General features: G+C 41.1%; 1 protein-coding gene across 5 annotated transcripts in view; it reads right to left on the minus strand.

The window, feature by feature from the left end:
• Positions 1 to 24,362, minus strand: part of SCN8A (sodium voltage-gated channel alpha subunit 8) — a 217,663-nt gene that overhangs the window by 125,076 nt on the left and 68,225 nt on the right. For all 5 annotated transcript variants that reach the window (XM_036019004.1, XM_036019007.1, XM_036019006.1 and 2 more), the window contains exon 2: positions 9,789 to 10,118. In XM_036019004.1, coding sequence (XP_035874897.1) covers positions 9,789 to 10,064 — 276 coding nt within the window. In that variant the 5' untranslated portion in view covers positions 10,065 to 10,118. The remainder of the gene's footprint in view (positions 1 to 9,788; positions 10,119 to 24,362) is intronic.

The following is a 24,362-nucleotide window of genomic DNA, read 5'->3' on the forward strand; positions in this document are numbered from 1 at the left end:
AATTCCCAGTCAGGGCACACGCCTGGGTTACAGGCCAAGGCCTCCAGCAACCGCACATTGATGCTTTTCTCTCTCTCTCTTTCTCCCTCCCTTCCATCTCTACAAAATAAATAAATAAAATCTTAAAAAAAAGAGGAATCTGACTTAGGAATGTTTAATTAAATTCCTTTCCCTCTATAGACAACAACACTTGGAGGATGGAAAAGAACCCCACACATGCTCATCAGTAATCCATCACCCTGAAAATGAGCTACCTTCCACTGGCTCACAAGTATTTGTGTCAATTCAACTGGCGAATAAAATAATGAAAACACCATTTCATTTTCTTATATTGTTGAAAAAAATTTTTAACAAAAATAAAACAAAATTTTAGAATACGAAATTTTTATTTAAAACAAAGCAGCATGTAAGTTTATCACACAAAAGCAGGCAACATGACCCTGCGCTGGCAGTACTTCAGACCACACCTGGTGACTAAGCTCTCCTTTGACGGCCAGTCTCTGCTCTGCGTACCTGGGGAAAGTGCGTGAAAACAGATTCTGCAAGGATTTTCTGTTGAAGCTCATGGGACTCTCTTTCTCACTTAGTTCTTCATTTGAGGAGGCTCTTAAAACTAATATTAGTGGTGGAAGGAGAAAAATGGAAGCATTGTTGGGAACAGGATGCCCTGCCACAATCAACCCTAAGTTAACCCACAGTTAAAGCTAAAATCCACTTCTTATCAGAGATAAGAACTTATCAGATAAGCTTTTAATGTATTATAGAAATTCAGAAGGATAAGAAATTAGTTCTGGTATAGGAGACACAATTTTAGGCTACAAGGAAAAAAGAGGTGACTTCCGGCAAGATGGAGGCATACGTGGACACACCATACCTCCACGCACAACCAAGATTAGAACAACAACAATTTAGAGGCAGAATAACACCCAGAACTGACAGAATTTATCTGAATGGAAGTCGGACAGCCAAGAAGTTGAAGTAGACCCATTCATCCAGACCAGTAGGAGGGGTGGAGAGGAGCAGTCAGGCGTGGAGAGCAGAGAGCAGTGGGTGCCCAAAAGGCATCCGGGGTGCGCAGGATCGCAGTGGGTGGACCCTGAGTACATGAGCGGCAGCTGGCGGACCCAGTGAGGCAGCGATTGTGGAACAGAGCAGAGCACACAGCCCAGGATCCCAGGGAAGGGACTGAGGTGCCAGGAGAGGGAGCTACCACCATTGTTCCCTCCCGCCCCCGCCCCCACATACAACGTCACAATCTAGTGACTGGGGTGCCCAGCCCCAGTGAAGACCTAAGGCTCCACCCCTCACTGTAACAGGAGTGACCAGACCAAAAAAAAAAAAAAAACAAAAAGAGAGAGAGAGAGAGCGCAAGGGAGAGAGAGACAGGTCTCAAACAGAAAAACAGATCAATGCCCCAGGGCTCATCCTTTTGAGCAACCAAGAGATAGCCAATCTATCAGATGCACAGTTCAAAACACTGGTGATCAGGAAGCTAACAGAACTGGTTGATTTTGGGTGCAAATTACATGAAAAAAATGCACGTTACCATAAAAGAGATGAAGGAAAATGCATAGAGAACCAATAGTGATGGGAAGGAAACTGGGACTCAAAACAATAGAGTGGACCAGAAGGAAGAAAAAAAAAACCAAACAGGAAATAATGAAGAAATAAGAATTCAAAAAAAAAACGAGGAGAAGCTTAGGAACCTCCAGGACATCTTTAAACATTCCAACATCCGAATTATAGGGGTACCAGAAGGGGAAGAGGAAAAGCAACAGATTGAACACGTATTTGAACAAATAATAAAGGAGAACTTCCCCATTCTGGCAAAGGAAATAGACTTCCAGGAAATCCAGGAAGCTCAGAGAGCCCCAAAGAAGTTGGACCCAAGAAGAAACACACCAAGGCACATCATCATTACATTAGCCAAGGTAAAAATGAAGGAGAGACTCCTAGAAGCAGCAAGAGATAAGGGGACAGTAACCTACAAAGGAGTTCCCATCAGACTGTCACCTGATTTCTCAAGAGACCTAACAGGCAAGAAGGGGCTGGAAAGAAATATTCCAAGTCATGAAAGACAAGGACCTACATCCCAGATTACTCTATCCAGCAAAGCTTTCATTTAGAATGGAAGGGCAGATCAAGTGCTTCTCAGATGAGGTCAAGTTCAAGGAGTTCATCATCACCAAGCCCTTATTATATGAAATGCTAAAGGGACTTATCTAAGAAAAGAAGATAAAGAAAAAACATGTATAGTAGAAGGACAGCAAACTCACAATTATTAACAACCACGCCTAAAGCAAAACCAAAAGAAACTAAGCAAACAACTAGAACAGGAACAGAACCACAGAAATGGAGATCACATGGAGGGTTAGCAATAGGGGACTGGGAGGAGAAAGGGGGAAAAGGTACAGAGAATAAGTAGCATAGATTGTAGGTAGAAAATAGATAGGGGGAGGGTAAGAATAATATGAGAAACGTAGAAGCTAAAGAACTTATAAGTATGACACATGGACCTGAACTAAAGGGGGGGAAGTGGGTGGGAGAGGGTGTATAGGGTGGAGGGGAGTGAAGGGGGGAAATGGGAGAACTGTAATAGCATAATCAATAAAATATATTTAAAAAAAAAAAGAAAAAAGAGGTCTCAGTCCTGGACCTAGAGGAACGGGTGGTGTCAAACAAAGGGTGGAGTTAAAGGACAGAGCACTTTCCAAGAGGAGCTGGAGAGCACACAGCAGGGGACACCTACGGAAACCACTTAGTGGTCTGCCACTGCTAAAACAGTATGTGGTAGGCATATGTGTGAAATACAATTAGAAAGATATAGATATGAGTCCAACTACATAGTGCATGTATTATAGATAAGAAAATTGAAGTCCAGTGAATGTGAGTGATTTGCCTAAGGGCAAACAAAAGGCAAAGGTAGAACTGAAACAAAGGTTTTTATTTTCCTCATTAGGTGCCCTTTTCACTAAACCATCCTCCTGGTAGGCTGGGGATTGAGGCAGGTGGGGGGTAACCTTCCTTTAAAAAGTAAGAATATGAGAAGAGGTAAGTAAATTGCCTTCTGATTACAAGTCTAGCAGAAGAGCTGTAGCAGTGTCGACACTGAGCCCAAGTCTCTGGAATAACTTGTGTCCAAGGAGCTCCTTCACTTCAGAACATACAATACTGGAACTAAATCTAATGCTATCCTTTCCTTCAGAAGCACTGTACTTCTTAGGACCCATCCTAAGAAGTATTCATAAACCACAGGGATTATCAGGGATGTGAATAAAAAAGCAGGGATTTTTTCTGGTCTCTATATTTGCCTGCCTAGCTTCAGAAGAACAGAGCCAGGTGAAGCTGAGGATCCATTAATTAAAAAATTAGAAAAGTAGGGAACTAGAAATATGTTGTAACGGACTAAGGAGGTATGGGTTCTAGTCCTGGCTCTTCGACTATGGTACTTCACACCACATTAAATATGTATAATGAGGAGGCTAAATGAGAAAATCGCTAAGGCAACCATATTCTAATTTTCTATGATTTTAGGAAGCCTTCGATTTGCAGGAAAAGGTAGACATGAAAAGTTGAGGGCACACTGAACTCTGGGAAACCATATATACTTTTTTAATGCAATAGGAATGGGCTCTATTTAAAGGCTCAGTCAATTCTGTAATTTGGATTTTTATCCGTGGGAGTTTCTGATAAGAGGATGTGCTGATGAAACAAAAAGAAGACACACATCAATGATCAGTTTGAAGAAACAGGGAAAGGGCAAGGAGCCTTCTTTCCACTTAATCCACAGACTTTTTTGCTGCTGTAGACAGTTATTGAGAATTTACGTTGATAAAACTTAAGATTCTATTATATACTATGAAAGAAGGGAAAACAAATAAGAAAATTAAGACTTCAACAGGTTTAAGAAAGTAGTAGAAAGAAAACCAAAAATAAATGTATACAGGACAGTTCAATTTCCTTAAAATACCAACTTGTTTTTGCTTGTACACATAGAGAAACTCTGGAAGACACTGTACAGTGGTTACCTGTGCAGGGAAACAAGAAGTGGGCAGATGAGGTGAGGTGTAAAAAGGAGACTTTTTACTGAATACCTTTCCACGGAATATCTTTTTTACTGAATTTTTAACTATGTAAATATATTACCTATTTCTAAAATTAAATAAATAAAAAGTTGTAATGGTCCTCGAGTTCAATTATTTGCAGGTAACAACCTGAAAACAAGAAAGCCAAAAAGGGGAGACAACAGAACAAAGTTCGGAGAGGCACAGACAATGCTGTAGCACGGGGAGGTCTGAGGAAATCCACAGAGATGATCCAGGTCTTTCCAGTGAAATGCAACATGCACAACACTGTTGCGGACCTGGAGAGTTTGACAACTGAAACCAGCATCAGCTGGTACAAGAATATCTTGAAGATGTGATACACAAAATTTTAAGGCTCTGTGTGCCTGGATAGTATGAAATCCACAATGGCATGAAACCAGAACTTGACTAGTAGGAAACTAGTTTTCTTTCACCCTCTAAAATAAAGAGGGAAGGAAATGAGAAACAAGTTTCTATGAGAGTAACAAAAAATTATTAATCGATTAGAAAATGAGATCTATGAGAAAAAGATAAAGAAATCCATTTGCATCATTTAGCAAAGAAATCCTGTTTTGCAAGAATTATTTAAGGCAGCCCTTGAAAAACAATAGAAGGGAATGTCCTCTTAAAGCCATTTCTATCCTTAGGATATTTTGATTTGTGGTTTAATTCCTTGTGCTTCCTTGAAGGGGAGACCTTGCTAATTTGGCCTCAAATTAGCAATTAGTTAGCCCAGTTAGTAAGAAGTAATGCCAGTGGAGATTTGCAAGTAAACTCGAGCAACTTATTTTTAATCAACTGAAAAATCCCTTACTTAAAAGCTTAATTAAGACTTCTGAAGTGCTACTAATGTCCTTTCTTGTCATGGATGTTAGTTTGTTTTCTTTATAATAATCATTGTTATGTGTTTATGACCTTTTCTGTGTGGTGATACAGTATGGTGGTATATTTCACAATTTTTAAAAAGAATCACAAAAAAACCAACACAACAATTAAAGCTATTCTTTCTATGTATGGTAAAGCCAAAGGCTAACATCAGACTGTCTGTCATGAAAAGCCAGTACCCTATGAAATGGCCATCGATACCTGGCCTACCTAAGAACTGACACCAAGCAGGACCAGAAACCCATCCTCTGTGGGTCTTCAGGGGCCTGAGCCAGGGCCACTGAAATCTGAAACCTTAGGGATTATCTCCAGGACAGGAACCATGGGAAAGGCATGGTAAGGAACCCTGAGCTCTGACAACAAATAGCTCTATGTATTTTTCATATATTAAGTCAGGATTAAGAAAGAAAACTTAATTTGTATTTGAGTTAGAAAAGTAAACAATTCAAAATACTAAAGGGGTTTTAGCCGCCTGAAAGGCAAGGGTGCAAAGGGCTTTCTTTACCTGTCTGCTTACTGCTATAAGAGTGTTACACTTTCTGAAGAAGTTATACCAACTGGCCAGATTTATCTAAATAGCTACAATCTGAACCCTGCAATCTGTCAGTTCTTTATAGTTCTAATAAGACCATGGATGCAAGGGTGGGAAAGAGGAGGGAAATATATTTCAAAATTTTACAGTGAATAAGATATTTTTCTAAAAACAGTCAAAGTTTCTATGTTCCATTATTCACTCATCCTGAAAGTTAAAGTTTGCCTCCTCCCTCACTCACCTAAGGCCCAGGTAAAAATGACTTTAAAAAAGGGAAGAGTAAATGGGAAATCAATGCCAGTTTATGAAAACTACTTAGCCTCAGAACTTGATATCTGAAAAAATCCTTAAAACTTCTGTCCAACTTCTCAGTTTCTAGATGTGAAAACTTAGGCCTATAGAGGTGAAGTGACTTGTGAAAGGACATGAACTAGTTTTGGGTAAGTTTTACCCTTCATTTTTACTTTATTTTCCCATAAATTATTTGTTGTAGCTTAAAAAATACATGCACTAGCAGTGCAAAAGCTTTTTATTTTGAGGAAGTCCCACTTGTTTATCCTTTCCTTTATGTCCCTTGCTTTAGGGGACATATCGGTGAAAATACTGCTGCATGGAATATCTCAGACTTTCCTGCCTATGTTCTCCTCTAGGACTTTATGGTTTTGTGACTTATATTGAAGTCTTTGATCCACCTTGAGTTTATTTTTGTGTATGGTGTTGAACTGCTGGTCGAGGTTTTTCTGTTTGTTTGTTTGTTTGTTTTGCATGTAGCTGTCCAGATCTCCCAATACCATTTGTTGAAGAGGCTATTTTTACTCCATTTTATGCCTCCTTTGCCAAATATTAATTGACCATAGACACTTCGGCTTATTTCTGGGCTCTCCATTCTGTTCCATTGATCCATGTGTCTATTCTTATGCCAGTACCAGGCTGTTTTGATTACCATGGCCTTATAATATAATTTCATGTCAGGTATGGTGATCCTTCCTACTTTGTTCTTCTTTCTCAAAATTGCTGCAGCTATATGGGGTCGTTTATGGTTCCATATAAATTTTTGAAATATTTGTTCTATCTCTGTGAAATAAGTCACTGGTATTTTAATAGGGATTGCGTTGAATCTATAAATTGCTTTCAGTGGTATGGACATTTTGATGATATTAATTCTTCCAATCCATGAACATGGTATATGTTTCCATTTGTTTGTGTCTTCCTTAATTTCTTTCCTCGGTGTTGCGTAGTTTTCTGAGTGTAGCTACATGCTAAAAAATGAAAACTCGACCACCAACTTACACCATACACAAAAATAAACTCAAGATGGATAAAAGACTTAAATATAAGTTGTGATACCATAATAGTCCTAGAGGAGAACATAGGCAAGAAAATCTGAGATATTCCACGCAACAGTATTTTCACCAGTATGTCTCCAAGAGCAAGGGACATAAAAGAAAGAAGAAACAAGTGGGATGTCATCAAATTAAAAAGCCTCTGCACAGCTAAAGAAAACATCAGCGAAATGAAAAGAGATCCAACTATATGGGGAAACATATTTACCAATGATATCTCAGACAAGGGTTTGATCTCCAGAATATTTAAAGAACTCACAAAACTCCACTCCAGGAAGACAAACAACCCAGTTAACGAATGGGCAAAGAACCTAAACAGACACTTCTCCAAGGAGGACATACAGAGGTCCCAGAGACATGAAAGTATGCTCAGCCTCACTAGCCATCAGGGAGATGCAAATGAAAACCACAATGAGATACCACCTCACACCGGTCAGAATGGCCATTGCAAACAAATCAACAAACAACAAGTGCTGGAGAGGTTGTGGAGAAAAGGGAACCCTAGTGCACTGTTGGTGGGAATGCAGACTAGTGTAGCCACTGTGGAAAACAGTATGGGATTTCCTCAAAAAAAAAAAAAAAAAAAACAACTAAAAATGGAACTGCCATTTGATCTAGCAATTCCAGTGCTGGGATTATACCCTAAGAATCCTGAAACACTAATTCAAAAGAACCTATGCACCCCAATGTTCATAGCAGCACAATTTATAATAGTCAAGTATTGCAAGCAACCTAAGCGCCCATCGGTTAATGAGTGGATCAAAAAACTGTGGTACATTTACACAGTGGAATACTACGCAGCAGAAAGAAAGAAGGAACTCCTATCCTTCGCCACAGCATGGACAGAACTAGAGAGCATCATGCTAAGTGAAGTAAGCCAGGTGGTGAAAGACAGATACCATATGATCTCACCTATAAGTGGAACCTAATCAACAAAACAAACAGGCAAGCAAAATATAACCAGAGACATTGAAATAAAGAACTGACAATCCTCCCGCTGGGGGCAGGAGGATAATGGGAGAAAGAAGGGAAAGCATCCTTAAAGAATAAGTACAAAGGACCCATGCATGGACAAAGCCAACAAGGGAGGGATGGAAAGCGGGAGGAGGGGGAGGGTGGTAGGTGGGGGAGGGTGGGGCAGGGGAAAGTGGTGGCAGGAAAATAGAGACAACTGTATTCAAACAACAATAAAAGAAAAAAAAGAAATACGTTCATTAAAAAAGAAAAATACAGGGTCTGGCACAAATAATGCCCCTTTTTATTACAAAATCTTTTATTCCCAAATCATAAGCATGTAATTCTGTAACATAACAATATCACACTCAAGCACACCATATAACATTTTAGGTGAAATGTTCAAATTAAAACTATAAATGATTACACCCATATTATTACCCTACTAACCACACTCAAACAGGCGTTACTTCTGCTAAACCCTGTATAAATAATAAATATGGTGAATTATGGTAAAGTCAGGATTTCTTACTTCCAGTCTACTGTTCTTTATATTATGTCATGTTTTGTTCCTTAAACTTTCTAAATTTCCCAATGGAAGATACAAGGTACTGATCCCACTTTCTCCTATTATGTAGCTGTTCTGAACTGTGACAGAAGTACATGGGTAAAGGCCCATTTTGTACAGACAATGTCTTAACTGCTTGTGCTATCCTGAACTAAAAATGCCTCCACAGTTCTGGCTGGTGTGGCTCAGTGGATTGAGTGCCAGCCTGTGAACCAAAAGGTCATTGGTTAGATTCCCAGGCAGGAAACATGCTTGGGTTGCAGGCTGATTGATGTTTCCCTCACACATCAATGTTTGTCTCCCTCTTTTTTTTCCCTCCCTTCTCTTCTCTCAAAAAATAAATGAATAAAATCTTCTTAAAATTTTTTAAAAATGCCTCCACAACTATAACTAAAGCAAGACGTCCATTGGTCTCATCTTACTTCTGTCCCATTATTAAGCCAAAGAAATTGAAATTTCTTCTAAAATGTAAATACTGAAAGGCAACTTAATTAAGGGCAGTTTATAAGGCAGTTTGTTAAGCTTTATATTTATAAATATGTAATTACACAAGGCCTTTCCCACCCCTTATTTGGAAACATTCATCAATTTAATTCTTTAAATGACATCTGCTAAATGAGGCATCCCTTAAAATGGTATCCAATGTCAGTCCTCACTGTTCAATGGCTAATTATTTGGCTGGTGGATTATCTAGGGGGCTTCGCTTCTCCATTTGTTGCCTTGTTTCATAAGATAATGATGAGAAAGAAACCCAAGGTTTGGTCAAATATATGTTAGGGAAGTCTGAAATTTAACCAAATAAAATTGGTATTTCTTTTACTTATGCTCCTTATTAGGAGGAATAACAGGACAGACTCCAACGCCAGAAGCGGTGCTGGCTCATCCTGGACAATTGTAACAAGGCCGAAGACCCAGAGTCTCCTTACTGGCCCAGTTTGGCTTCCTCTGTTCTCTTCCTGTGCCCAATAGCTATGCCCCAATGTCAAAAACAGGGCTGGACGGGAGCACAAATCCATCACCTCCACTGCATCAACAACAGGCTTTGTTAATGTCACAATACCAATACCATCTTTATATTTAAAGATAGAATTTTGAATGAGTGAGATTTTACGGGGCTATACCATCTTGTACTATGCCATCTTTCTTGGACCCTATTAAATAGTTCCATTTCATTTATGCCCTCTTTTTCTGATCTGGCCAGGAGCCAAATTCATAAGTCTTATTAATAGAGAGCTCAGAAGTACCACAACCCACAAATGACCCTTGGCAGCAATTAAACTGAAAAATAATTCCCACTGAAACAAAAGGTTAACTACTCATCCAAACTTTGGCAAAGACGAGACAGTTCTTTCTCCCTCATCTCCCCTAAGCCCGTTAGGAAAGGGGTATCTGAAGCTGCTCCTCCTCCTCCTGCAACTCACTTTCTGCGTCAAATAGTATGGGTCAAAGTCCTCCAGGGGAACTGCAACCAGGCCTTGTGGGATGTCCCCATAGATGAAAGGCAAACTCTTCCCTGCCTCCAGGTCACTGTTTGGCTTGGGCTTGCTGTCCTCATCGTCCTCCCGATGGCTGCCGTCGGCCTTTGGTGGTTTCTTAAGCTTGCTCTCGGCAATGCGCCTCTCGATGTTTGCCAGGGACTCAGGGGTGAAAGGCTTGAAACTATCAGGGCCTGGTGGTGCGAGCAGCCGCGCTGCCATCTTCTCATCCTGCAGCAGCTTCGTTAGTTATGCTGCGTCCAGGACAGGTCAGCTCTGAATGAAAAAACAACACAGACAGCATTAATCAATCACTGCTCAAAAAAGAGGCCAGGCTAAACCATCTCACTCAACTTTTATTCATAGCCTTTGCAACACATAGTTTCTTCCATGACACAGTTATTTTTCTCAACAGAAAAAAATCTGTGGCATGAATGGAATAGGTCATGTTCATTACCACCCCTCAGGGGAATGAGCAGCCAGAAGATCAAAAGATGGGAGTCTCCTGAATGCTAGTATTTATTATTTACTTAGATGCAACTCACTGTTAGGAGCCACATACAACTACAAAGATAATTCTATACCCTCAAGGAACTTCTATTCTAAACCAATAGGGCATGTTTATCATCACCCAGTGATGCATGCTAGCTTTGGACTCCTTATATGCTCAAGTCACCTTCCTCTCCTATAGCTCCACTCCCCAAAGAAATGCTCTAACTTCCAAGGACAACACAAGGGTACACTGTCAGTCTTTTCAAATTTCTGCTGCTGAAATCACTAAACCTTTCCAAACTTCGGAGGCATAAAATATAGATAAAATAGCTTCCATCTGCTTTGGCTCTTCTGTTTCAAGATATTTTTCAATTCACCAAGTCGTGTAAAATCCATCCAGTATAAAAGCCCAGAAGTACCTTCTTTTATGACCAAGCTCCTGCCAGGGAGAAACGCAGAACACTTTTCTCTATGGAGAGAGCAGACACTGTACTACGTACCTCCCACTCAGCAGCAAGGAAAAGCAAAGGGGAGAGGAATTTTTGAGGACTTCCTCTGTGCAGCAGCCCTGCAGCCCTACGGCCCTGTGGAGGGGACAGCGGAAAGGCCTGCATGCAACCTGAGAGGGGCTCAAGCCAGGAAGGGCTAGAAGTGAAAACAGAGTCACAGACCACAATTCCTTTCTAAAAAGAAAAAAAATGAAGTAGTGCCATAACAGCAAGTGATTTCTAAGCATGGTATTTGAAAGCCCATTTTCTTATGTTTAAACAGAGTCCTGGGTAATTTAAATCCATGCCTTGAGACAAAGGACCCCCTAATGTCAAAAGCAACAGCGTTCGGTTACTGCCACAAAAGGACCCTGGCCCATGAGTCTAACCATGAAAGCTTTAGGGTGTCACTGGCAATTCATCTGGTGCTCCTGGTGCTGCTCCTTCCTTTAGTATGGTGAGTTCCACAAAGGCAATCTGGAAAATTTATTTTAAAGGGCTAGCAATTGTTCTTTCCCTCCTACTTAGCCCTCAGGGTCCACTTCAAGGCAAGTATCCATAAAACCCAGCTCCTCAAGAGAACACTAGTAGAGTTAACTCTAAATAATTTGGGAGTGAAATACCCAAGGGCTCCTTTTATAAATACACCCGCAGAGATCCCAGATTTCTCTAGTGCTGGCAACTGCTAAGTGTTGCAAAAGCAGTAAGTAGTGTCCACATGCAGGCTGCTCTGCTTACTCACTTACAGCACAGGACTAATGAGGCCAGAGCCACAAGTCTGCCCCCACACAGACTTGTTGGCTTCATGCTGAGCCAAAAAACCCCACTATCCTACATGTAGTATGGTCAAAAAAATCATTTTCACATATGAAGCATGGAATTTTAGAGCTGCGAGGGATTTAAAGATCCAGTTCATTTCAGTTTATAGATTAGGAAGCTTGGAGTCCTAAGAGATTGGACAACCTGCCCAAAGTCACAGGGCCAGGATCAAAAGCACAACCAAAGAGCTCTGACCCTTCAACACACACTTCTTTTATTAGGACAGATATCAGTTACCCATCCTCCTACCCTACTCTAACTCCTAGTTCTCCCCACCAGGAATTGTCTGCATCACTGAAAAAAAAAAAATCACATGAAAGGACAGTGGCTTTACTGATCTAAGGCTTTATGCAGAATGTTTTACCCAACCAAGAATGCCTCCTTCCTTATTTCTTTCCTCCAATCTAACCCTGAGTTACCCCCCCCATAAATCCCCATTCCTCCACAGAGCCTTCCCACCAGCTCTAGCCTTTACCAATTTTTCCCCCTGTGAACTCCTACAGATTTATCATGATCTTAGCTAACATTTATCATGTACTTACTATGTTTCAGGCATTGTTCCAAGCACCTTGCTTGTATTAGCTCATTTAATCTCCCCAACAACTTATGGGCTAGATGTTATTAAATTAACCCCATTTAACAGATGAGGAAACAGGCGCAGAGATCTAACGTAGCCAAAAGTTATGAGCTAGAAAATGACATAGGACTCAAAACATCCCATTCACATTTCTTTTGGCTCTTAATTATTGTTGAATCACACCATATAAATTCCCAGAGGTCATGGATGGTGTCTTAAACTTCTGTGTCCCTTCCCTAGAGAAAAGGATTATGCTTGGAACCAAAAATTAGTCCAAATCCCCGCAACTCCATAGTTCCCACAGCCACACTCATTCTCAACCGAGACTCCCTCAGTTCCCACTTAGAGGACACAGAATACTGCAAGAGGAAGTCACTGAAGATGCTGACAAACTCCTGTGACCTGAGTTCTTCACAGGTAAAGCTGTCCAAGGCTAAGTCCTCAGCCTGTGCTTCCAGACCCTATTTCTTCCCTTCTCAGAGACCTCATTCCTTCAATTACCCCTGCTCTCCAGAACACTCTCAAGTCGTTCCTTTTCCTCTCCTATTCCGGTATCTTCTCCCTTTACATCCTCACTCCCCACCCCCACTCTCTTGGTTTGGCTTAAGTGACCCTGATTCTGTTCTGTTATCCTGGTTCCGTCCACAACCACAGTCTCCTCTGCCTCACCACCTCTTTCCTTTCCAAGGGCTGACCTTCTGCACTCCCTCTGTTACACTTTCTTTCAGGGATCTCATCTACTCAAAATAATCTGTACGTGGGTGACTTTCGGATTTGTACATAAAGAGCCCCGGCCGCTCTTCTGAGCCACACAATTGCTGTCACCACTTCAGAATTAAGCACCAAAAACCACACATTTTTACTTACCAAACTGAAACCCCTCCTGGCTTTCTTAATTCTGTTATTGGGACCATCACTTTCCAAGCCACGTAAGCATGTAAACTCAGTCATCTCTGCCCTGTCGTCCCTCTGCTGTCCTTGCCCAGTCACCAGCCTTACTAATTCTTCCTTCCGAGTTTCCATTTAAAATAGCATCACCCAATAAGTCAATCAGAGAAAGACAAATACCATACGAGTTCATTTATATGTGGACTCTAAAGAATAAAATAAACAAACAAAATTGAAACAGACTCACAGATACACAGAACAGACTGATGGTTGCCAGAGGGGAAGGGGGTTGGGGGGCTGGATGAAAAAGGTGAAGGGATTAAGAAATACAGATTGGTAGTTACAAAACAGTCATGGAGATGTAAAGTACAGCATAGGGAATACAGTCAATAATATTGCAATAACTGTGTGTGGTGCCGGGTGGGTACTGGAAACATCAGGGAGATCTCTCTGTAAAGTATATGACTGCCTAACCACTATGCTGTACACCTGAAACTAATATAAAATAACACTGAATGTCCACTGTAATCTAAAACAAATTTAAAAGACATAGTCAAAAGAAAAAAAAAACCCAGCATTACCCCAATTCAGGTCGCATGCGATAGTTGCCCACTTGCAGACCAGTGCTCAGCCCACTGGGCACACCTCCAAAGATCTGTTCCCCTAACACCCTGCTTCCATTGTGTCACCTCCCTCCCTCAAGCCTACTGGAGTTACATCACTGGATTCCAACATCTTCCGTTTCGCTGCCACTCAAGGCCTTTTACTTAAATATTCTTTTCTTACTGCTTCACTGCAAGCAGTAAGGTACTCTAGTTACAGTAACTGTTTTGGTTTTGGTTTTCGAGGTGGTTGTTTTTTTAAGGTAGAACATAATACAAGTGAACAGGTCTCCAATGCACAGGCTGGGTAGTTTGTACACATGTATACACACCTGTGTAACCACTACTTGGCTCCGGCTGTATACTTATTGCCAGCACTCCAGAGGCTCTCTTGAGCTCCCCTGTCAATAACTACCAACCCTCCTACTCTCTCAGCAAAGGTTAGCAGTTTGCCTGTTCCTGAAGAGTAAACTATAAGTATACTCTTCAGGGTCTGGCTTCTTTCACTCACCATTATTTCTGTGAGGCTGATCTTTGTTGTGTGTGTAGCATGGACTGCATTTTTAAATTGCTGTGTAGTATTCCATGTATGAATATAGCACAATTTATCCATTCTACCTGGTAAGGCATTTAGGATGTTTATCATTTCAGGCTTCTATGAATAAAGCTGCTAAGAACCTTTGGTACATATCTTTTGGTTACCATGTATGTTCATTTCTCTTCAGCAGAGAGGTGGGAGTGGAACGCTGGGGTCAGAAGAGGGCATACATTTAGTGTCAGCAACAGTGCCACCAGCACTGCAAAGGGTTCAGCTGCCCCACATCCTCACCATCACTGGGAAATGCCAGTCTTCTTCATTTTACCCAACTATAGTGGAAATACACACACACATAGTGGTATCTCACAGTTTTTTTTTTCTTTAAGATTTTATGTATTTATTTTTGAAGAGAGGGGAAGAGAAGGAGAGAAACATTGATGTGTGAGAGAAACATCAACTGGTTGCCTCTCACGCCCTGACGGGGACCAGGCCCACAACCCAGGCCCGTGCCCTGACAGGAATCAACTGGTGACCTTCCGCTTTGCAAATGACTCCTAACCAACTGAGTCACGCTGGTCAGGGCACATAGTTTTTTTGGGTTTTTTGTTTAAGTAATTTACTGAGGGGAAATTTATATAACATAAAATTAACCATTTCAAAGTGAACAATTCAGTGGCAATTAGTACATTTACAATGTAGTGCAATTACCATCTCTATCTAGTTCCAAAACATTTCCATTACTTGAAAGTAAAACCCGTTACCCATTAATCAGTTTTCTCCATTTGTCTTCTCATCTCCCTCCTCCCTGCATCCCTAACTCCTGGCAACCAACAGTCTGTGTTCTGTTTCTACTGATTTATCTGTTCTGGATCGTCACATAAAAGGAATCACACTTTATGTAACATTTTGTGTCTGGCTTCTTTCACTTAGTATGTTAGGTCTGTCCAGGAAGTATCCAGCCATGTGCTGTGAAAAAAAGACATTAATTGAAGAAGATACAAGAAACACTGTGCACAGAATAATGAATGCTCAGTCCGCTTCCAAGTAGGCACCTTGGGACCTCACACAGTTCTCCCAATTGCCATCAGCTATCCTGTCGTATTTTCCTGAATCTCATCAACAGTCAGAAATCTGTTCCCTTTCAAAGGTGATTTTAGGAAAATTTTTTGGGAAAAGCCAGAAGTCACAGGGTACCAAATTTGGACTGTAGAGGGGTGAGACACCTGGGTGATTTGATGTTTTGCCAAAAAACTCTGCATGTGACGTGATGCATGAATGGATGTGTTGTCATGATGAAGCTACCAATCACCAGATGCCCACAGCTGCGGCCTTCTGAATCATCCGAATAGTTTCCACAGAAGAATGTTCAAACTTAATGCAAAATCTGATGCAGATTTGTTGCTCCACTCGCTCAATCATTTTGAATGCAATGGCCACACTGTACACATGCTCATTCAACAGCATCTACCAGCCACTGACTAGTACAGTGAAATTGTCATTGTTCACACATGTGTATTCCAGTCCACTCTTCTTGGCTGCCAGGTTACATCAATGTCATGTAGAACATTCTCATTATATTAACAATGGCTGGACTTTTTCTAGTCAGACTTCATCATGAAGTTCATCTACATTGCAGAATACATCTGTACTTCACTCCTTCCTATGGATGAATAAGGTTTTCTTATAATATGTGTGTATCATAATTTGTTTATTCATTCATCTATTGATGGACATTGCAAGTATTTCACTATTTGGCTATTGTCAATAATGTGTTAACATATATTTATTTTCATCCCTGTTTTCCATTCTTTTGAATATACACCTAGGAGTAGAATTGCAGGGTCATATGGTAACTCTACGTTTAACTATGTGAAGAACTGCCAAACTATTTTCCACAGTGGCTGAACCATTTTTGCATTCTCACCAATTTCTTCACACCCCAGTCAACACCTGTTATTTCCTTTTGTTTTTTAAATTACAACCATCTTAGTGGATGTGAAGTGTGAACTAGTATCTCATTGTGGGTTTGATTTGCATTCTTCTAAGGACAATGATGTTGAGGAATTTTTGAAGTGTCTGTTGGCTCACTATAGTTTTAATTTGCTTTTCTCTGACAATATTGAGCCCCTTTCATATCTTTATTGGCCATTTAAATATTCATCTTTGTGAAATGCCAGTTTAAGTCTTTGCCCACTTTTTTATTTGGCCATCTGCATTTTCTTGTTGATTTGTGGGACTTCTTTGTATATTTTCCATACAATCATTTGTTAGATATATTTCAAATATTTTTCTCCTTTCTACTTTCCTAATGGTGTCTTTTCATAAACCATAGTTCTCAGTTGTACTTAACCCAATCTATCAACTTTCATTTTCTCTTCTTCTTCTTCTTCCTTTTTTGTTCTAGAAATCTTTGCCTATCCTAAGGTCATGCAGCTATTAGATTATGTTTTCTTCCAGAGCTTTATTGTTTTACCTTTCTTATTTAGATATCAAGTCATTTGGAATTGATTTTTATACATCCTGTGAGAGAGAAGTCAAGGTTAATTATTTTTCTATGGGGATATCCAATTGACTCAGCCTCACTTAATAAAAAGTCTGGTCACTGTTATTTTCATTGACTCCTAAATATACTTTCATTTTCTTGTTTTAAATCTCCTGAAGTCTCTCTTTCTTACCTAAATTCTATTCATCCATTAAAACCAGGTTAAATTCCTCTTCCTTCTAAGGAAATGGTCTTGTAAAAAGTAAAAATAAGCTTTTTAGAAATCTTAGAGACCATCTAGTCCAACTATCCTTACTGTAGAGTTAAGTAAACTTATCAGTAAATTAAATAAGAGAGGCTATGTTGCCTCACTGCTAATTAGTGACAGATGAAGAGATAGGGCACACAGTTCTTGGCCTCCAATATAATGCTCTTTTCACTATACCACAGTTCTTAGGTAATTCATCTTGTCCATCATTCCGCTACTGTCTCAGCTTTCTTCTTACTGCAGTGCAAAGATGAGCCAGCCAGCCTAGGTAATGAGATAACAGTAAGAGAGACCTTCAGCTCTGAAAGTTCCAAAAGAGATTGTACTAGACTCAAAGCTGGGGACAAAAGATGATCAAAGCTCTCACTCTTTGGTCATTCAGGAGGGTTAAGACCTTCAAATGCAGCTGTGGCCTGGACACACACAAATAAAAATGAATCTAAATTAAGGGGAAAGAGAGGAAGAGGTAAAGAAAACTGGCATTGAAGTGAGGTTAAAACAGAGATGAAGAAAGAAAGACATCTAGGTAGAATTGTTAAAGGAAACAATTTAGACAAGGGTACATGAGAAAGAATGTTAGGAGGAGGATCAAATAGCAAGGAGATTAAAACTTGTCTCAGACTTCTGGCCAAGCTTCCTCGTGCAACCAAAACTAAGGACAACAAAAATTTACAAACAAAAAACAACCAGAACAGAGAGAAATGAACTGAACGGATGTCTGACTACCATACATCCAACCGATAAGGAGAGGCGGAGTCGGAGGCCTACAGAGAGGTGTCGAGGGATCCCGGCAGGAAAAATAATGGTGGCTGGCAGATGCGGGCGCACAGGGCGCAGATGGCAGTTGGAGGACCCCAGAAGCGCAGGGGCAGCTGACAAACCCTGTGGCAGACCCTGGGCGCGGGAGGCAAAGAGCAGACCCAGTGAGGCGCACAAGGCAGCTGGCTGTCCGTAGCCTCACATTCGCGTGCAGACAAACTAAGCGAAAACGGGCAGCGACCCAGACCACGCAACCCAGGGACCCAGCACTGGGAAACAAAGCCTAAAGGCACTGACTGAAAACACCTGTGGAAGTTGAGGCCGGAAGATTCTCTCAGCCTCACAGGAGGCTCCTTGGAGAAACCCACAGGGTCCGAGAGTGCACAAGCTCACCTGCCCGGGAGCCAGCACCAGAAGGGCCCAATTTGCTTGTGGGAAGCGGCAAAGGGGACAGAAGTCCTAGAGAGAGTGGAGCAGGCGCCATTGTTCCCTCTCGGACCACGCCCCAACATACAACATCACAACCCAGCGACTGAGGTGCCCTGCCCCAGTGAACACCTAAGGCTCCGCCCCTCATATGTAAGAGGTGCAACCAGACCGAAACAGAAAAATTAAAATAAAATAAAAAGATGGTTCAAGCCCTGGCTGGCATAGCTCAGTAGATTGAGCGCGGGCTGGGAACCAAAGTGTCCCAGGTTCGATTCCCAGCCAGGGTACATTCCTGGGTTGCAGGCCATAACCCCCAGCAACCACACATTGATGTTTCTCTCTCTCTCTCCCTCCCTTCCCTCTCTAAAATAAATAAATAAATAAAATATTTTTTTAAAAAAGATGGTTCAAACAGAATCAAAAGCCCCAGAGCCAGTATTTTTAAGCAACCAAGAGATACCCAGCCTATCAGATGCACAGTTCAAAGTACTGGTGACCAGGATGCTCACAGAATTGGTTGACTTTGGTCATAAATTAGATGAACAAATGTAGGCTACAATAAGAGAAATGAAGGAAAATGCACAGGGAACCAATAGTGATGGAAAGAAAACTGGGTTTCAAATCAATGGAAGGGAACAGAAGGAAGAAAGGAACAACCAAACAGAAAAGAATACAGAAACAAGAATTCAAAAAAATGAGGAGAGGCTTAGGAACCTCCAGGACATCTTTAAACGTTCCAACATCTGAATTATAGGGGTACCAGAAGGGGAAGAGGTAGAGTAACAGATTGAAAATGTATTTGAACAAATAATAAAGAAGAACTTTCACAATCTGGCAAAGGAAATAGACTTCCAGGAAGCTCAGAGAGTCCCAAAGAGGTTGGACCCAAGGAGGAACACACCAAGGCACATCATCATTACATTAGCCAAGGTAAAAATGAAGGAAAGAATTCTAGAAGCAGCAAGAGATAAGGGGACAGTTACCTACAAAGGAGTTCCCATCAGACTGTCACCTGATTTCTCAAAAGAGACCTTGCAGGCAAGAAGGGGCTGGAAAGAAGTATTCCAAGTCATGAAAGGCAAGGACCTCCATCCCAGATTGCTCTATCCAGCAAAGCTTTCATTTAGAATGAAAGGGCAGATAAAGTGCTTCTCAGATAAGGTCAAGTTAAAGGAGTTCATCATCACCAAGCCCTTATTTTATGAAGTGTTAAAGGGACTTATCTAAGAAAAGAAGATTAAGAAAAAACATGTATAGTAGAAGGACAGCAAACTCACAATTATTAACAACCACACCTAAAGCAAAACCAAAAGAAACTAAGCAAACAAATAGAACAGGAACAGATCCACAGAAATGGAGATCACATGGAGGGTTAGCAACAGGGAAGTGGGAGGAGGAGAGAGGGGGAAAAGGTACAGAGAATAAGTAGCACACACACAGGTAGAAAATAGACAGGGGGAAGGCAAGAATAGTATGGGAAATGTAGAAGCTAAAGAACTTATGTCCCATGGACATGAACTAAAGGGGGTAATGTGGGTGGGAGGGGGTGGGCAGGGTGGAGGGGACAACTGTAATAGCATAATCAATAAAATATATTAAGAAAAACAAACAAAAAAACTCAGACTTTAACAAGAACAAAATTGAAAAACTTACATCAAAAGGTACTACAAAGACACAGTAACCAAAGCAGTGTGGTCAAACAGAAAGAGATATATAGAGCAGTGGAATAGATTAGGGAGCCCAGAAACACACCCTCACAGATACAGTCAAATGATTTTCAATAAGGGTGCCAAGACTATTCAGTGCAGGGAAGGGCAATCTTTTCAACAAATGATGCTGGGAAAACTGGTTATCTACATGCAAAAGAATGAAGTTGGAGATCCAAGATGACAGAGAAGTGGAAGCTACACTAACCTCCTCCCAAGACCAATCTGGAATTACAACTAAATTTTACAACTAAATTGTAGAGAAATCATCCTGGATAACCAGCTGAACAATAGCTGGAGAGAAGCCTTATAACTACGGACAGACAGAAGAAACCACTTCACCACAACGTGTCTGGTAGGACGTGCAGAAGAGATACGAGAGGACTCGCTGGGATCCCACAAGTAGCAGTTGAAGTGCTGGAGAAATATTTCAGAAGCTGAGGGGGTTCCCCCTGAGAAGTGTGGGGTCTAAACCCCAACCTGGGCCCCCCTACCTACAGCACCAGAGCTGGGAAGGAACCCAGATAACACCCAGCTGTGTAAAGCAGTGGGGTTTCTGTCTGCTAGGGAGAGACACCTGGAGACACAGAGAGCCTCTTAAATGGTCAATGCACAAAATTTCGTTTTCAGCCACTTACACTGGGTTGTGGCAAAAGGGGAGCAGAGTGGACTAGAGATACTTCAGGAGAGGCTAGGGATGGTGGCTTTGGGGAGAGAACTGAGGGAGCAGCCACCAGGATCCTGGGACTGACTCCTCCCCCATACTGCAGGAGACATCTTGCTCGGCAGAGTGCTCCTCTCCAAGTGGCATCAGCCAGAGGGGAAGCAATAGCCCTGCACACAGAAGTTACTCTGCCCCATCCTGTGGTGGTTAAGTCTGACTGCTGATTACAGAGTAACTAGATGAACAACTGAAGGAGACAGCCACAGACTGTGAATGCCTGGTGGTCTCAAACAGGCTGCCTAAGGCCAAGCTGGGACACCATGTGACATCCCCAGGGGTGGATCCAGAAATAGAAGACAGTGGTAAACACTAGATTCTATCAAAATGAATCCCACCAGGGTCTTCTTCATGACTTGCATCATTTTCTCTCCTGCATAGCTTTTTAACATTCATTTCTTATACTTTAAGTTTGTGCTTATTAGGTCACTAGTTTTTCCATTATGGTTATTTCAAATCTCATGTTTATTTCTTCCCTTCTCTTACTCAATTTTACCTTCTTCTTTCCTCTTTTTATTTTCATTTTAAATTTTATTTTCTCTCTTGCTATGATTTGTTTCCATTCCACACTCTTACTATTTCCCTCCAGACTCTCAACACCATTTTTCTTGTCATTAGTCATCTCACACTCTTTTTCCTACTGTTAAAATTCCCTTATTTTCTCTCCATCTTTATCAGTCTTTGCTCATTGGTTGTTGTTGCAGTTCTTCATTTTTAACTCTTTAAAATACACTATTTTTGTATTTCAAATCTTGAACTTTAGTCTTCCCCTTTTCCACTTCATTTTTCTTTCCTCCTGCCGTCTTTATTTTGTTTTAAATTTAAATTTTTCCCTGTCCTAGCCTGGTCTTCATTTCTTACTCTTAGTATTCCTTCTCCCTCAACCCTCTCAAAATCCCTTCTCTTTCCAACAGACATCTCCTAAGCATTGTCCTCTCTTATTCCCATCACACCTGTAATAATCTTTGCTCATTTGTTATTGATAGTGCTTGGTGGGTCTTTTCCTCCAATTGGTTCCTATTTTTTTCTCTCTCACTATATATTTTTTAAACTTCTGTTTAAATGTAATACTATATGCTTCCTTCACTTACTCATTTCCACTTTCTTCCCTTTTCTATTTATGATATACATTTTACTTTCTCTCTTCACCTTGTCTCTATTCTCTACTCTTATTTTTCCTCCTCCCTCTACCCTCTCAAAAACATTTTCCTTTCAGTAGTCATTTCATATTCGTTTTTCCTTTCTTATAGCAGTCTTAATCTCTTTACACCTTTATTGATATTGGCTCACTGGCTGTTGATATTGTGATTGTGGGTAGGGGTTATTTTTGCAGGCATGAGTTTGTTTTCTGGGCATTTGATTTTATCCCAGTAGCACCTGTACAACAGCATACAAGATGTGGTGGGCAGAATGACTCTTGGTCAGCCAGCCAGAGGGAAGGACCCACCAAAGAATGCTCCAACAACAACCAAAACCCATTACAACTAGAGAGTCCACATAAACGGCATAAAGAGCATCCCAAGAGCACCAAGTTCAGGAGAGAAAGAGACTGCACCATTGAATCCCACAGGTCTTCTACCACAGGAGTTCACACCACGAAGACAGGGGATCAAGGCAGATCAATCTAAGAAGCAGAAACAAACAAGAAGAGTCACCTAAAATGGGGAGATGGAGAATCTGGATTTCCGGCCAATATGAAGGCATAGGGTAGATTCACTTTGTTTCCTTACACAACCAAAAGAAGGACAACAACAAATTTAACAACAAAAAATAACCAAAACTGCCAGAAAATTAGACTATATGGAAGTCTGACAACCAAGCAGTTAAAAAAGAAACATTCATTCAGACTGGTAGGAGGTGCGGAGACAGGCAGCTGGGGCAGAGAAGGCCTGTGGCAAGGCAGCAGCTGTAAGACCGGGTGAGTGAGGCGACAGCTGGTGGACCAGAATGGCTAAGGTGTGGCTGGTGGACTAGGTGGTCCCACATTTGTGTGTGAATAACTGGGAAGAACCACTGGGGAGCAAGTCAGACACACAACCTAGGATTCCAGGGAAGGGAAATAAAGCCTCAAACCTCCTGGCAGTAAAAACCTGGCAGGGGGTGGCGATGGCTGGAGAAACTCCCACTCCCAGCCTCACAGGAGAGTTCATTGGAGAGACCCACCAGATCCTAAAATGTACACAAACCCACGCACCCAGGAATCAGCATCAGAAGGGCCCAATATGCTTATGGGTAATGGGGGGAAGTGTCTGAAAGCCAGCTGAGAGCCAGGCAAATGGCCTTGTTCCATTTTAAACCCGTCCCCAACATACAGTACCACAATGCAGCAATATGGGTTGCCCTACCCTGTGGAATACCTAAGGCTCTGCCCCTTAGAATGTAACAGGTACTCGGAGACAAAAAATAGGGCCCAAATGAAAGAACACATCAAAGCTCCAAAAATAGAACTAAGCAATGAAGAGATAGCCAACCTATCAGATGCAGAGTTAAAAACACTGGTAATCAGGATGCTCACAGAAATGGTTGAGTATGCTTGCAAAATACTGGAAAAAGTGAAGGCTATGCAAAGTGAAATAAAGAAAAACAGACAGGGAACCAACAGTGAAGGGAAGGAGCCTGGAACTCAAATCAATGATTTGGAGGAGAAGGAAGAAATAAACATTCAACTAGAACAGAATGAAGAAACAAGAATTCAAACAAACAAACAAACAAACAAACAAGGAGAGACTTAGGAACCTCAGGGACAACTTTAAACATTCCAACATCTGAATCATAAGGGTGCCAGAACGAGAAGAGGAAGACCAAGAAATTGAAAACTTATTTGAAAAAATAATGGAGAACGTCCCCAATCTGGCAAAGGAAACAGACTTCCAAGAAGTTCAGGCAGCTCAGAGAGTCCCAAAGAAGTTGAACCCAAGGAAGCACACACCAAGGCACATCATAATTACATTACCCAAGATTAAAGATAAAGAGAGAATCTTAAAAGCAGCAGGAGAAAATGAGAGAGTTACCTACAAAGGAGTTCCCATAAGACTATCAGCTGATTTCTCAAAAGAAACCTTGCAGTCAAGAAGGGGCTGGAACAAGTATTTGAAGTCATAAAAGGCAAGGGCCTACATCCAAGATGACTCTATCCAGCAAAGCTATCATTTACAATGGAAGGGCAGATAAAGTGCTTCCCAAATACGGTAAAGCTGTAGGAGTTCATCATTACCAAGCCCTTATTATATGAAATGTTAAAGGGACTTATCTAAGAAAAACAAGAAGATCAAAAATACGAACAGTAAAATGACAACAAACTCACAACTATCAACAACAGAACCTAAAAAAAGAAAAACAAAAATGAAAACAAATTTAGCAAGCAACTAGAACAGGAACAGAATCACAGAAATGGAGATCACATAGAGTGTTATCAGCATGCAGGTGGAGGGAGGAGAATGGGGGAAAAGGTACAGGGAATAAGAAGATAAATGGTAGGTTATCTTCTTAACACAAGCATGGTTAGACAGGGGTAGTTAAGAGTAGTATAGGAAATAGAGAAGTCAAAGAACTTATACGTACATGAATTAAGGTGTAGGGAATGCAGGTGGGAGATGGTGTGCAGGTCAGAAGGGAATAAAGGGCAGGGAAATGGGAAACTATAATAGCATAATCAATAACATATATTTTAAAAGAATAAAATGGGGAACACTCCCCAATTGAAAGGAAAGAAGAAATTCCCAGAAAGAATGCTAAATGAAATAGAGGCAAG

This window comes from Phyllostomus discolor, chromosome 2, assembly GCF_004126475.2.
Source record: "Phyllostomus discolor isolate MPI-MPIP mPhyDis1 chromosome 2, mPhyDis1.pri.v3, whole genome shotgun sequence".
Taxonomy (NCBI): Eukaryota; Metazoa; Chordata; class Mammalia; order Chiroptera; family Phyllostomidae; genus Phyllostomus; species Phyllostomus discolor.